The 15,512-nt window shown below is 43.5% G+C and overlaps 1 protein-coding gene across 1 annotated transcript in view; it reads right to left on the bottom strand.

Annotated features, from left to right (window-relative positions):
• Positions 1-324: 324 nt before the first annotated feature.
• The window catches only part of ep300a (E1A binding protein p300 a), a 57,438-nt gene continuing 42,250 nt past the window's right edge, over positions 325-15,512 (bottom strand). The window contains exons 20-31 of the mRNA XM_060939817.1: positions 12,752-12,832; positions 12,476-12,532; positions 7,719-7,796; positions 7,546-7,613; positions 7,290-7,440; positions 6,959-7,105; positions 5,550-5,663; positions 5,269-5,434; positions 4,974-5,141; positions 4,736-4,897; positions 4,384-4,665; positions 325-4,175 (exon numbers count right to left, since the gene is read on the bottom strand). Coding sequence (XP_060795800.1) covers positions 1,413-4,175; positions 4,384-4,665; positions 4,736-4,897; positions 4,974-5,141; positions 5,269-5,434; positions 5,550-5,663; positions 6,959-7,105; positions 7,290-7,440; positions 7,546-7,613; positions 7,719-7,796; positions 12,476-12,532; positions 12,752-12,832 — 4,237 coding nt within the window. The 3' untranslated portion in view covers positions 325-1,412. The remainder of the gene's footprint in view (positions 4,176-4,383; positions 4,666-4,735; positions 4,898-4,973; positions 5,142-5,268; positions 5,435-5,549; positions 5,664-6,958; positions 7,106-7,289; positions 7,441-7,545; positions 7,614-7,718; positions 7,797-12,475; positions 12,533-12,751; positions 12,833-15,512) is intronic.

The following is a 15,512-nucleotide window of genomic DNA, read 5'->3' as shown; positions in this document are numbered from 1 at the left end:
TTTGTTTTCTTTTCCCCCCTTTTTCTGCCTTTCATTCTGAAATGGACCATAGGTGTTCTCCACAGTGTGTTTGGGTGCAACAAAGACAGAGAACCAGCAGTGCCCTGTTAGTACACAATCATTTTCCAATTATTTAAAAAAAAAAAAAAAAATCCAGATTTTAGTACAAATATAAAACTGCTAGTATTGGTCTGACAAACATCCCACCCATGAAATTTTATAGCAAAACCTCATTGAGCCTGCTTGCTCCAAGCTGCCATAAAGGCTCAACTCCCTTGAGTTTAAATCATAAGGAAACAAATAGAAAATGCTATGACTTGACTGTCCAGTTCCATGTACATTTTATTACAAAAAAAGTCCAGAATTTCTTTACACAGTCAGAAAAAGATGATTGAAATCCAAAAAAAGTTATTAGCACTGAAAGGGGAAGAGTCAGGAAAATAGTTCCTTCCCGGACAGATAGGAGGAGTAAGGACATCGAGACGGCAAAAAGAGCATTAAGATTGCTTTCTGGATAAATCAAAGTTCTCTCAGAGTTTAAGCTTCATGGTAGAAATTACTGCACTGGTGTCCTGTGATTATAGCACATCTGTAGTGTCAGCAGTTCTAGTACCATTCCAATTATAAAAAGACAGAATGCAGTATACATTCAAAGGACAAGGTTTATGGTGGTGGCAAAACTGACATGCATAGTAGGACAAATGTACCCCATGCAATCTGCCATTGGGGGAAAGGGATACACTTTCACTCAAAGCCCAAAATTCCCCTCACAAAACACTACCCCCCCCCCTCCCAAAAAAAGCAAAAAGAGACAGGAAATAAAATTTATTAATTTCTTGCTCTGTTCTGCTAACAAAATATACACGTTACAAATTGCAGCCCCTTTAAGCAGAATATGCCAATAATTGTCCAGTAGGGGCCGCTGTAGGGACTTCAATCTGTCTACAAGAACGATAAACAAAAATGAACTTTTAATGACTAACTGCTGATGGTAGTTAACACTCAAAACCGGGCACAATATTGAATGTGTATGGAGGAAAAACAACAAAGATCTATTGTGTTAACATGTTTTTTTTTCTTTAATTTTATGCATTTAAAATCTTAAAAAAATATTTATAAAAAGGCAGTTATCCCCAAAAATAGTACTTGTCAAATACCAAGGAGAATATTCCCATCCTCTCACCCAGAACCCTTTGAACACAATTGGCTAAAAATATATATGCATATATTAACAGCAATAATTTACCATTCATTTAATTTATTAATTTGCTCATTTAATGTAGTATCTCCCATAGGAAGGTGTAGTCTTTTCATTTACTTCAAGAACATTAAATAATAACACTAATAATGAGAGCAACAGTGAATTTTAAAATTGCAACCCATTCCTGTTAAGTGTTTTGAGGACTGTAATGCTACATTAAATCTAAGGAGCTATGATTATTTGTCCCCATGTCTTGGTTGTTGCCAGCCAGCATGTCATTAGTTCCTTGCCCATGTAAAGGCCCCATTCCACTGAGCTGTGAAAGCATGGCATTCTGGTCTGACCCAAATGGGGCTTGGTCCAAAGTATTAGCCTGTTGTTGCTGTTGAGATGTCTGCGGTGGTTGTTGTGGAGGTGCTACCATGCCTGTATGATGTGGGGGAAGATGAGCAGGGTGTGGGGAGCCCGTTTGGATTTGAGGAGAGATACGGTGTGGAGAAGGCTGGGGTTGCATGCGAGGAGATGGACTAGAGTTCGGTGGCAGAGACTGGGGCCGTGGTGACGGCTGGGGTGACCGCACCTGGTTGCTAAGCGAAGTGGACAGTTGTTGGCCCTGCAAATGTGGAGACTGAGACATTGGTTGTTGAGGGCTCATGGGATTATTATGCTGAGCAGGAGACCCACCACTCAGATGCTGGTGCTGCTGCTGTTGGAGAAGCCGTTGGTGCAGTGCTTGCTGAATAATGGCCTGGGAAGGCTGAGGACCACCTTGAGGAGGCTGTAGTTGCTGCTGCTGAAGTGAACTACTACTATCACTCCCCTGAAGCCCACCCATGGCATTCTGCTGCTGCTGCAACCTCTGTTGTAAAGCTGCTGCCACCTGCTGAGACATAGATCCTGAATAATTTTGTTGCAGCCCAGCCTGTGGGCCTCCTTGCTGTTGCTGCGGAAGTCCACCAGCTTGGGCTTGACCTGGCTGCTGAGGTGGCATCCCAGGCTGGCCAAGATAACCTTGCTGCTGTTGTGACGGGGGATGCTGAAATTGACCAAGGTTTCCCATCTGCTGCTGCTGCAAATGTTTCCTCATTAATTCTTTGAACTGGGGAGACATACCAGTGATGTTTGAGCCTTGACCAGGCATAACACCATGTTGCTGCTGCAAAGCCATTTGCTGCTGCATATTCACACCCATAAGGGAACGCTGCTGAAGCTGTTGTTGCTGTTGAAGTGGGTTTGTGGAGGGCATCCCGGTCCCTTGACCCAGGTGCATACCTGGTTGACTGCCCCCTGTATTTACATTTAGCTGTTGGCTTTCCATGCCTGCTGGGCCTGCACCTCCAGCACCAGGCCCACCTCTTCCAAGGTATTTTGGCACACGCTGCTTGACAAATGTTGCCATAAGCTGAGGATTTGAGCGCAAGATTTTCAGGACCTGCTGCTGTTGAAGGGGGGAACTAGGGGAACGCAGTGTTCTAAGAAGGTCTTGCAATGCACTTTGAAGGAGCCCTCCATTGCCAGCCCCTGGATTTATAGCCCCACCTGGGCCACCCATCATACCCATTGCTGTTGGTTGCCCCTGTTGTTGGGGAAGCTGCTGCTGCACCACTTGCTGGGGTTGTTGCCCAGCAACCATTCCTGCATGACCCATTTGGCTCAACATGCCCGGTCGCTGCTGAGGGGGTATGCCAGGGGTTCCCCACTGCTGTTGTGGAGGCTGGAGCTGAGGCCCACCCTGTGGAGCTTGTGGCATTTGCACCGGAGGCGGAAGTTGGTTCTGAGGCCCACCTTGTTGCTGCATGCCAGCTCCAACTGCACTTTGCTGTTGCTCCATTTGAGCCCTGGTGACAGTGGATTGTCCCTGGGGCCCCACCATCCCTGCTCCAGGATGGCTCAGACCCATTGGGTTTTGGGTCTGAGGGCCCTGGTGCAGAGTGTGTGGAGCAATCATTCCTGGTCCTTGATTTATCTGCAGGCTTTTTTGTTTAGCCATTTGCCTTTGAGTCTCTGCCACTCGCTGAATCTTCAAGGCCATTTCCAGGGCTGCAGGAGGAGCACCAGAGGGCTGCTGTGATGAAAATGCTGACTGACTTGGGTTTGACTGTTTTTGCTGGGGAAGACTGGCTGGGCCCATGCCAGGTTTCCCAATAGACTGAGAAAGTGGAGAGGAACCTGGAGGTCTTTGCACATATGGAGGAAGGTTATTGGGATGCTGAAGCTGCTGTACTGAGGGAGGCTGTGGTGGCGGCGGCGGCGGCGGCTGTTGAACCATTTGTTGCTGTGGAGAGTTCATCCCACCACTGGTAGGTAGCTGCTGAAATTGATGCTGTTGCACCATTCCCCCAAGTTGTTGCTGTTGCTGAGGACCTCCTGCAACTCCAGGCTGGGGGACAGGAGTAGGACATTGCTGAGTAGGCGGCTGTAGGGCAGGAGGTTGAGTACTTTGTGTGGGTGTCCCAGGGCCAGTAGTACCATTGTTGCTGGGTGATGGCAACCCTTCATTTCCACCAATTAGTGGTTGGCCTGTTCTTTGCATACTAGCCACCCTTCTCCGAAGCATCTGAGCTTGCTGAAGCCGGTGCTGGAGCTGCTGCTGACGCAATTTCTGCTTGATGTTTAGGCAGAAAGGCACAGGACACTTGTTCTCTTGGCAGTGTTTAGCATGGTAACAGCAAAGTGCAATAAGCTGCTTGCAGATTGGGCAACCACCATTGGTTTTGCGCTTGCAGCCCTTGGTGTGCTGAACCACTCTTTTCATCTTTTGACAGGATGGAAGTGAGCAGTTGGCATTGCGGCACTGGCAAGCATGTACTAGAGACTGAATGCAACGCTGAATGCTCAGACGGCGTGAGTCACCAGGACTCTGCATGGAGGCTGCAGCTTGGCTATTGCTCTCATCATCCAGACCTAGGCCCAGCTTCTCCATCTTGTGCTCATGACCCTTTGTATTGTAGCAAGTAATGCAAAGGTCATAGTCCTGTGATGAGAGATTATGGTTAGTTTAGTGGACCACATACTAACAGAACCATAGTTTAAAAATGCACATTGTGGACTTTTTTCTCCACGTTACACTTTTTCCGCTTAAAATTTCCTTTTGTTGGGATAAATAATCTGACATGCACACAGATGGCATTTTAAACCCCCCATCTCTATCGTAGATTTTGAGTCAATTTAACATTCCTTACCTCACATACAGTGCAGTGGAAGCGCGTCTCAACATGGTGTTTGCATTCATTACAGGTATAGACAAATCGATCTTGGCTCTGGTTGTGCAGTTCTACCAGCATACACATGGAACTCCATTTGGACCGCCTTAATGAGGAAAACTCCAGGTGTTTGTCCCGTGCCAGTGTAAGGAAAGCATCTCGCCCATCCATCAGGTCACATGCCATTAATGGATCAGGGTCCATGATTGGTGGAAGAGCATTGGAATTGGGCCCAGCAGTCAGCCGGATGACAAAGAACACCTTAAAGAAAGAAAAATTAGAATATCAAGAGTCCCCCCACCCCAGTTAAAACCACGAATCTCTGTCCTACCTCTTTATGCTTCTCCATAGTGGCATAAAGTTTTTGAGACAGGTCATTTGACACATTTGGCATCCCTGGTTTCTTTTTGTTGGCTCGGCTCAGACTGCTCTTGTTCTTGCTCGTCTTTTTATTGTTCTTTTTCTTGGCATTCTTGCTGTCACCCTTTGTAGCCTAGAAAGAACAATGTGGTATACAAATCAAATGGACTCTAGGGTTTATGTAACGTGAAGTGGACTCTCTAACTTACATCTACACTTTCACTAGAAGTACTGTTCTCCTCCCGTTTTCTCTCCTCTTCCTCCTGCTCCAACTCCTTAATGCTCTCTTCGAGCACATTGGGCCAGAAGTCACCCTCAAAATAAGGCAGCTCTTTGGCACTAGTGAGGCGATCCTCTGTCGCCTGCTTGAAGATGTCCTGCAAAGGAATAAACGGGCTTGGTGTTTCATGAATCTGTGTGTCTTTGTACATGCCATACAAAGCACCATTTAAGCCAAGAGAATTGAGAAAGGAAAATTTACATACATGACAAACCAATTGTTACCTTATAGTCATGCACAATGCGCTCTGCCACAGCTTTATCCAGCATCTTCTTGTACCATTCCTGTAGTCGCTTCGGCTTGGGTATCTTTTGGTCTGGCGGGTGACAGTGAAAGATGTAGTCATCTCCCTCACTGGGAGGACAAGCCCAAATGTGGCCTGTAGTAAACCTGAAAGTAGAGCCACAAAGTCAAGGTTGGATAGGGTGCTAGTGGCATCCAATATGCCTGCATTTATATTTTAACATTTCTTATTTCATTATGACATTTAATGAAAACATCTTACCCTAATTTTTTGACGTACTCCAGATACCCAATAAGAATCTCATGGTACACTGCTGTTCTTAAACAACGTGGCTGAAAAAAGTGAACACTGTCCAAGTAGGATATGTATACCCGTCTGTCAGGGAAGAAGAACGGCATTATCAAATTGTAACAAAGATGCAGCTCAATAGCATGTATTCAAAAAGAGTTTGACAGTATAAGAAAAACATGGTTACATTTGTTAGATGAATTGGGGGGGGGGGGGGGGGGGGAATATTTCTCTGTTCGTCATTTTTCTGTTTACAGGTGCTATGTAAGAATTTTAGTTTAAAACTTTCAAAAATTAAAAATCAACAGAATGTGGGGAGAGTTTTGACAGTCAAAGACATCTGTGTATTGTATTAGAGATAGCTACTGAAGTTAGCATGCTAACCAGCTATCTGCAAAACAGGGTGGCCTGCCCGGTCTCATAATACCACTTTGTACCTCAAGAGGTGACAGTGAGTCACTAACATCCAGTCTGACCTCAGTTCGACATGAGAGCATGAAGATATCAGGTCATGTGTTACACACCAAGTCAGACAAACTTGCTTTCTAAACTTGTAAAACAGTGGCTGTAAACTTTGGAGAGCAGAGTTCAACATGGTCACAAACGTGCTGAAAGTTGCGAGATTGGTCACGAGGCTCTTTGAATTAAAGTTGCAAAAAAAAGTGCTCTAAAGTCACTAAATCTAGTGACAGTCTCCAAGTTTGCAACACCAAAGGAGTGTTGAGATCCGAAAATGGCTATTGGCAGACTTAAGCAAATAGAAGCATTTAAAAAAAAAAAAAAAAAAAAAAAAAAAAAAGGGGTTAGCATCGTTGTTGCTTTCCACTGCTGAAGACAGCTCTTGGCAAATAAAGGGACAAAGTTTGATGGTGAACTTGCAGTGTTTCTTCTCGAGTGGTAGGTAAACATCTGTTAAATGCTAATGCTGACTATTTAGCAATAGCTTATAAAAGGTAGCCAAGTGTACAACATTAATGACCATGTTAATAGGTTTGCCAATTAGATTTTTGCTGATGTGCAGTTCAGACCAGTTAGAATAGCTGCATGTGACCAAACACAGGCAATTTTTTAAGCAAACAAACCAGGCGTAATGACCTTGTTTGGGCAAGTCAAAACATATTTAGTGCAACTAATGGCAACACAAACTGTACTGAAACATTCCAAATGGCTTGGATTGCTACTATGATCTTGCTAAAAACAGACTTACAAAAACCTATAATATCGACTAACATGACAAGAGGATAAGATAGCAGCGTTATTTTGACCAGTTCTAGGAGTTTCAGCAGCCATTTGTCGAGTATGAATTCGACAGGTGGCCAATTCTTACATAGAATATCTTTAATATAAAGTGTTTAAAGTCATCTAATAAGGCTATGCCCTACCTTTGATTGGGGTGTGGACAATCAGAGCTGTATTCCTGCACATGCATGCCAAAAAAGCAGACCTCATCACCATCAATATCCTCAAAGGCAAACAGAGCTTTTGATCTATACGGGAAGGACTCTGGCATCTCACCACTGTCCACAAATCTGAGGAGGGAGAAACACACACACTGGTCACAAGCTGCAGGAATACTGAACTCAAAACAGTTTCTGATCTCATTTCCCTGTCTACTTTTACCTTATAACATTATTCCCAACCAAAATGGAGGATAACAAGCCACAATAATGGTAATGATCAGCTTTATGCATCTAATCGGATCCCAGCACTCACCTGGACTTCATTCCTGGTTTGACTTCTACCACTTTGTCAGAGACATGGACAACACGAATAGTGACTTCACCAGACTCTGGGTGGTTCTGGCGCTTCAGAAAATCATTAACACGAACTTCTAAGAAGTTTCCCAGTTTAGTCTGCGGCAGCCCTATATGAGCCAAAGAACACATTTACAATTATTATAAACATGTTACTGATGCACATTAACTAACCCATTGTTTGATAAGTATTCTTGAAGTTCAGTGTCACATACTTTTAGCAGAATATTTATTCTCTTTGCGGGTCTTGTTGGACTTTTTCAGACAGTCGCTACAAACAAAGCTGAAAAAAAAAAGTCAGAAGAGTTAATGGTCAGATGAGAAATCTTTGAAGTACACCATCGTGTCTGTCAAATCATGACCGTCAGTTTCACAAAGAAAGACTCACCCCATAGGCCAAATAGTGTCATTGTGCAGAACACAGATCTGATGCATTTTACGCCCACAGTCCATACACTCCACAAATCTGCAAATTATTTAAAAAAAAAAAACCCACAAAAAGTTTAACAGAATTTAAACCATGCATCATATTGTCCAAAAGACTGCATTAGTATGGTATAGTATGAGAAACTGCAATACGCAAAGGGGGGCGTCCAGAGATGGTCCAAGTGGTTAGTAAGAGCAAGACTAGTACATCTCAAAACAATTAGAATATCATGAAAAAGTTCAATATTTTCCATCAGTTATTTAAGAAAGTGAAGACTTAATATATTCTAGACCAGGGTTTCTCAACCACTGGGTCATGTGCCATTAGTGGGCCGCGAAGCACCATCTAATGGGCCATGAATCCCCCCCAAGTTGAAGCTAATTTTTATTCGTAGTAGGATACAATTGCTGGGTTGCATCTGACGTCACATCCACCTCATTAAAGCTATGGTCACGCTACAACCTGTCACAAGCAATCAATGAAAATGAAGCATTTTGGTGGCGATGCATGGTGATGTACACGTGAGCTAAAAGCTCATAGGCAACAGTTTTAAATTTTACGCACATTTGAAACTTTATATGTTAAAAAAAAAAAAAAAGCATCTGTAACTTTCTTCTGGTCCCAAGAAGTATTGTTAATAAGTAATAATTAAAATATAAAGTTAGTGCGGATCGTGGCGAATTTCTGCTCGGCAATTTTCGTGACCACTCGGCGCGTGGTCATTTAAGACAAACAAACCGCTTGAGTCCATTTCTGTTTACTTACATTGCCATTCGGCTTGAGTGCAGACGTGCGTTCAGGAATTTCCAAAGAAAAAACCCCATGCCTTATTGTTGTGCAGTGAACTGTAACAACGGGACCGGCTCAGGAAGAAGTTTTTACCTTTTACCAAGAGAGGAGAAGAGGCAGAGAGAGTGGATTGGCCTTTTCCGGAAGAGAAGAGGCAGAGCAAGTGGGTTGGCTTTTTCCAAAAAGAGGAGACTAGGCAGAGAGAGTGGATTGTGTGTGTGAAGCCAGAGGGTTGTTGTTTTCCGGAAGACGAGATGAGGCAGATTGTGTGCGTGAAACAAAATCAAGCAAAGAAGAAAAACAGACCAGCAACACTCAAGCAAAAAGGAGAAGATTGGAGGTAAACATTTTTACTTTTGCTTGCAATTGACAAGTCAAGAATCCTGAGGGATCCTGTACAATCATTGTGGAAATGAGACAAAGGGATATTTCCTCACTCAGAGTAGGCTATAAATAGTATAATGCCGCAGATGGCAGGCTAATGTGGCCTACTGGTGCACTGTCAAGTAATCGTTCCCTATATCCACTAGGGAGGGCGGTTTAATTATTCTTCAAAAGGGCTCTTATTTAGTATTACGCCGAAAGAAGGAATTTATCATAACTACCAGGATAAATCGTTTGGGCGTGAGTCTTGTTAAGTCCGGGGTCACTGCGATCAGTCGGCCGAGTCACTGTCCGATTCCAAGGCCGCACAGTCAAACCAGCGAGTCATTCACAGATTGCTTCGCAACGGCCATAGGTTCATACATACATGGTTTCACCTCTCGATATTTAATTTGGAGAGTTCCTACTTCAAAATCGCTATCGCCTTCAGATATTTTACACAACCTCTCACGACCAGAGAGTCCATACACGTGTGCTTGGTTCGCAAGTAAAAACACAGAGCTGCTCCCAGTCTGTTTGGCTTAAATGACGTCACGATGACAGTCCCCTGGCAGTGAAAGTGCGCATAAGTGAGATGTAAACAAACCCTTGGAAATTGGGCAAAACGGTATATTTTAACTGTTTTATTCAATCTTAGGGTGCAAATTAGATGCTAGGAAAATTGAATTCGCTTTCTGGGTCGTTCTTCTAGAAAATAAAGTTGATATTCTACGTTTCACCTCCGACCATTGCCTATGACCTTTAAAGTTGTGGTCACACAGCAGGTGAACACTTGGTCACGCCTTTGTGCGCTCGAGTCTGGCACAACTCGAGCAGCCGCGCACGGTTCGCAGAGATCGTCGTGCATGCTCTTGAGACCCAATCGTTATGGGAAATACCCGATACTGATTTGAGCACAATCAGCACGCATAGATACGGAGGCTGATTTCACAGAGGCTTTGCAAAGTATCATAGTAGTCACGTTTGTTTCTAGCCAGGTTTACAACACTGTTTAAAATACTCTGCTTTATGATTCTTTCACTTTTGTAAATATCACACCTGCTAATGAACACTTCCTGCACTTAGATCCATCTACCACCATCTATCTTGCAGTGTCCCGATCACCAGCTCTTCAACCCAGCCACATATAAAAAGTTGTGCTCCTCCATGCTCTTCCAGGTTTTCACCTGTTTGCCCGTGTAGAACGATGTCTGCATCACCAGGTAGTTTGAGATGTCAGGGAACTCAACGGCTGGATAATTTTCCAACTCCTAGGAAAAATCCTTATTTGTTTGCGTGTAAGGATCTATCCCATCAAGTGGTTTCAATATCCATTTCTTTTGAGTGTATTTATTGGTTTTAAAAACTTTTGTTTGCTGTACACAAACATGGCAATAAAGTTCTTGTGTTAAATGGCCCAGACTCCACTTTTGGATCATTAATCCCTTTTGACTGAGAATGCGGGCAGCACGGTGGTGTAGTGGTTAGCGCTGTCGCCTCACAGCAAGAAGGTCCGGGTTCGAGCCCCGTAGCCGGCGAGGGCCTTTCTGTGCGGAGTTTGCATGTTCTCCCCGTGGGTTTCCTCCGGGTGCTCCGGTTTCCCCCACAGTCCAAAGACATGCAGGTTAGGTTAACTGGTGACTCTAAATTGACCGTAGGTGTGAATGTGAGTGTGAATGGTTGTCTGTGTCTATGTGTCAGCCCTGTGATGACCTGGCGACTTGTCCAGGGTGTACCCCGCCTTTCGCCCGTAGTCAGCTGGGATAGGCTCCAGCTTGCCTGCGACCCTGTAGAACAGGATAAAGCGGCTAGAGATAATGAGATGAGAGACTGAGAATGCCCTGCATGCATGGTTTTATGTTGGCTTCTAGCACATCCATACAGTTTTAAATACAATACCTACAATTAAATACAGCTTGTTTTTATTGCATTTATTTAATTCCTGGGCTCCCATCTGTAACAGGGAGTAATGTTGCATTCCATTAATACACTTTACAATAGATTATTAGATTCTAATAGAAAAGACGAGCCAAAATAATTGGGGATCTTTAATGTGCCCCAACTCGGTACAAGTACGAATAGATGGGCCTTAAAAGTAGAAAAGGTTGAGAATCCCTGTTCTAGACTCATTACACAGAAAAATGCTTGAAAAATTTTACATCTTCAATTGATAATTATGGCCTACAGTGCAAAACATCAAAAAAAAGTTTTACCATTGAGTGAGAGTAAATCAGTATAAAATACCATGCACCTCTCAGTCTAGTTCAGTACACGCAACCACAATCATGGGCAAGACTGCTGACTTGACAGTTGTCCAGGTGATCCTCAACTCCCTCCACAAGGAGGGTAAGCCACAGGAGGTCATTGCTTAAAAAGCTGGCTGGAAAAGGTACACAAGCAACAGGGATGACCACAGCCTTGTCAAGAAAAGTCGATTCAAGAACTTGGGAGAGCTACACAAGGAGTGGACTAAGGCTGGTGTTAGTGCATCAAAAGCCACCACACACACATCTTCAGGAAAGGGGCGACAACAGTCACATTCCTAATATCAAGCCAGTCCTGAACCAGACAACGTCAGAAGCGTCTTATTTGGGCTAAGGAGAGAAAGAACTGGACTGCTGCTCAGGTGATCCAAGGTCCTCTTTTCAAATGAAAGTACATTTTACATTTCATTTGGAAGTCAAGGTCCAAGAGTCCAGAGGAAGTGTGGAGAGGTATAGAATCCAAGGGGTTTTGAAGCCCAGTGTGAAGTTTCCACAGTCCATGAGAATTAGGGTGCCATGTCATCTGCTGGTGTTGGTCCACTGTGCTTTATCAAGTCTAAAGTCAACGCAGCCATCTACCAGGAGATTTTAGAGCACTTCATGCTTCCATCTGCTGACAAGCTTCATGGAGATGCCAATTTCCTTTTCCAGCTGGACTTGGTACCTGCCCATAGTGCCAAAACTACTACCAAATGGTTTGCTGACCATGATATTTCTGTGCTTGAATGGCCAGCCAACTCACCTGACCTGAACCCCACAGAGAATCTACGGGTTATTGTCAAGAAGATGACGAGAAACACTCAACCCAAAAATGCATGAGCTGAAGGCTGCCATCAAAGCAATCTGGGCTTCGAGAACACCTCAGCAGTGCCACAGGCTGACTGCCTCCATGCCACGCAACATTTATGCAGTAATTCATTCATGGTAAAGGAGCCTCAACCAAGTATTGAGCGTATAAATGAACATACTTTTCAGAAGTTGGACATTTCTGTATTATAAATCCTTTTTTTGATTGCTCTTCGGAAAAATGTTCCAGTAATTTGAGATACTGGATTTCTAATTTTGATGAGCTATAACCCTTAATTTTGATTATAACAAAAGGCTTGACCTGTTTCACTTGGTGTAATTAATACAGAATTTAAAATGTATTAAAATACAGAATTCACAATATCCTAATGGTTCGAGATGCACTAGTACATTATTTAAGAAAGTTACCTCTATTTAAAAAAATTAAATAAACTCCACCACGCCACACTCTTAAGAACAAAAAGGTTAGCGCCAACAGTGATGATTAGAACTCACAACTCGGGATCAAGCATGTCATTCTTCTTCTTTTCAAACTGGTCCTTGTTGATGGATCTGGAACATAGATGAGCAGCTTTTAACACTGAAGCAGGACAAATTTCCAACAGCCAGAAAATTTCCCTTTTCTCCAAGAGTCTTTTCAAATTCTAAAATTCTACCTGGAGAAGAACACTAAAACACCTCAGTACTCTCTTTAATTAGACCATTAACTTTGAAATAAATACAGGCATCCTTTATGAGGTTAGAAAAGAGAAAGACTAAAGAACTACTTACGTCTGAGGCTGGGATGGATCATCCCCTAGGGACACACTTTCACCCTGGATCTCGTTGAAACACTTCTCGCAGAAGTGGTACCTGTCAGCAAGAAGTCCATATTTTGGTGAACTACACCATTCACCAGCACCACAGCCATTCACAGAAAGGCCATGAGGAGGCAGACACCAATCAGTGCAGCGCAAGGCAGGGCAGGCCAAGGGGGAAGCAGGCACAGATGAGGAGCGCAGAACAGGGTCGTCGCCAGAGGAGTCAATCATGATGCACGGTTTGTGAGCAGGGATTTTAAAGAGGAAGGGATATGATGGAGATGAGTGATGAGATGAAAGCAGGCAATGGCAGACATGACACGTGTTGAATTACAGAAAGGGAAGTGTCAAAAAAGGTGGAGGAAAAAAAAAAAACCCACACAACACAGGACATTAGATCAGAGGTAGGAATGGACAAAGAGACGACAGACAAGACAAGCAGAAAGCCAAAGCAAAGCACAGATTAGCGTTTGCATGTGTAATGAGTAAACCATCACAGCTAAACAAGAGCATAATCAACTGCAGGGGAAGCAGGGGTGAGGGGAAGTATTTACAGACACATGAGCACATTAAACATATACACACGCAGCAGAGGAAAAGTATCAGCCAAAGGTTATTTTCAGGCTGTCTCTTCTTATAGAAGGCACAAATATGCAAGTGAATTACACCTTCAGATCAGCTCTGTTAGGCAACATTATATACAGTCAAACCGGAAAGTCTGCACACCCCTTTCACCTTCTCCATGTTTTATTACGTTACAGACTTACTCTACAATAGATTGAGAATATTTTTTTGTCACAAAATAGCCCATAATGACAAAGTGTGCTAATTTAGACGTGTGCTAATTTATTAAAAATCAAAATGTAAAAAATAAAATGTACACAAGTGTGCACACCCTTTGATAGGACACCCAAAAGTGAGCTGAGGTGCATTTTTGTTTCCACTGATACTGCTTGAGATGTTTCTACAACTTAATTGGAGTCCACCTGTGGTAAATTCAGTTGATTGGGGATTGCCAACACCTGCCTATACAAGGTCCCACAGTTGACCATGCACATCGGAACAAACTCCAAGCCATGGGGTCAAAGGAATTATCTGCAGACCTCAGAAACAGGATTGTGTCAAGGTATAGATCTGGAGAAGGGTACAGAAGAATCGCTGCAGCTTTACAGGTCCCAAAGAGCACAGTGGCCACTATCATTCATAACTAGAAGTAGTTTGGAACCACCAAGAATCTTCCTCCAGCTGGCTGCCTGGCCAAACTGAGCAATCGGGGAAGACGGGTCTTGGCCAGGGAGGTGAGCAGGAACCCGAGTGTCACTGACCGAGCTCCAGCGTATCCTTGTGGAGATGGGGGAACCTTTCAAATAAGCAACCATCCAGGCAGCACTCCACAAATCAGGTCTTTATAGTAGAGTGGTCAGACGGAAGCCACTCCTTATTAAAAAAGGCACATGACCGCCTGCTTGAAGCTTGCCAAAAGGCACCTAGAGGACCCTCAAACCATGAGAAACAAGATTCTCTGGTCTGATGAAACCAAAATTGAACTTTTTGGCCTGAATATAGTCACGTCACATCTGGAGAAAATCAGGCACTGCTCATCACCTGGCTTATACCATCCCTACAGTGAAGCATGGAGGTGACAGCATCATGATGCGGGGATGTTTTTCAGCAGCGGGAACGGGGCGACTAGTCCTGATGGAGAGAAAGATGAATGCAGCCAAGTGCACCGAAATCCTTGAAGAAAACCTGCTCCAGAGCGCTCTAGACCTCAGACTGAGGTGAAGGTTCATCTTCCAACATGACAATGACCCGAAGCACACAGCCAAGAGAACAAAGGAGTGGCTTCGGAGAAAGTCTGTGAATGTCCTTGAGTGGCCCAGCCAGAGCCCAGACCTGAATCCAATTGAATATCTATGGAAGGAGCTTGCAAGGATATGCCAAGAGGAATGGGCAAAAACATCCAGAAACAAGTGTACCAAGCTTGTAGCTTCTTTCCCCAAGACGCCTTGAAGCTGTAATTGCTGCCAAAGGTGCATCAACAGAGTATTAGGCTAAGGGTATGTACAGACACGTAAGCCCTAAATAACCTATTTTTACATTATAGTTATTGCCAATTGTGTGTACATGTTTGAGGCAAAAAATGAACTCGATCTATTGTAGAATAAGTCTGTAACATAAAATGTTGAAGGTGAAAGGGGTGTACAGGCTTTCCAGCTTGACTGTACATTGCCCTTCAGAATTATTGGCTCTTCATTACATGAGCAAAACCAACCGAGTTATTGTTTGGCAAATTTTTTTTTTTTAAAATACTACTCTTCTACTAAAACATTTTTTTTGTATAATCGCATATTTGCAGGAAGAAGGAAACCAATTTATTTTCCATTTGCTTTCAATCCCCTGAAACTCTTACCCCCAATGTAATGGATGGAAAAATATTTAAAAAAAAAAAAAAAGCGTCTGAAGGTTCTCAGTCATCATAAACCGTAGATGCTAAAGGCGGCAACTGGACTTGCTTGGAATCCTTGAAGACGTTTCACCTCTCATCCGAAAGGCGTCTTCAGTTCTGTCGGACTAGTGGGGAGCTCCAGGTTATCTGGAGCTCCCCACTAGTCCGACAGAACTGAAGACCATTTGCTTTGTTCCACTTTAATTACATGGGGTTAAGAATGTGAATTATTCACACAAACTCATTAAGTTTCAAATTGTGATTTTTATAATGCTGATTTTAT

The sequence above is a fragment of the Neoarius graeffei genome, chromosome 14 (assembly GCF_027579695.1).
Source record: "Neoarius graeffei isolate fNeoGra1 chromosome 14, fNeoGra1.pri, whole genome shotgun sequence".
NCBI classification, from domain to species: Eukaryota; Metazoa; Chordata; class Actinopteri; order Siluriformes; family Ariidae; genus Neoarius; species Neoarius graeffei.
This window is presented reverse-complemented; position numbering and strand designations above follow the sequence as displayed.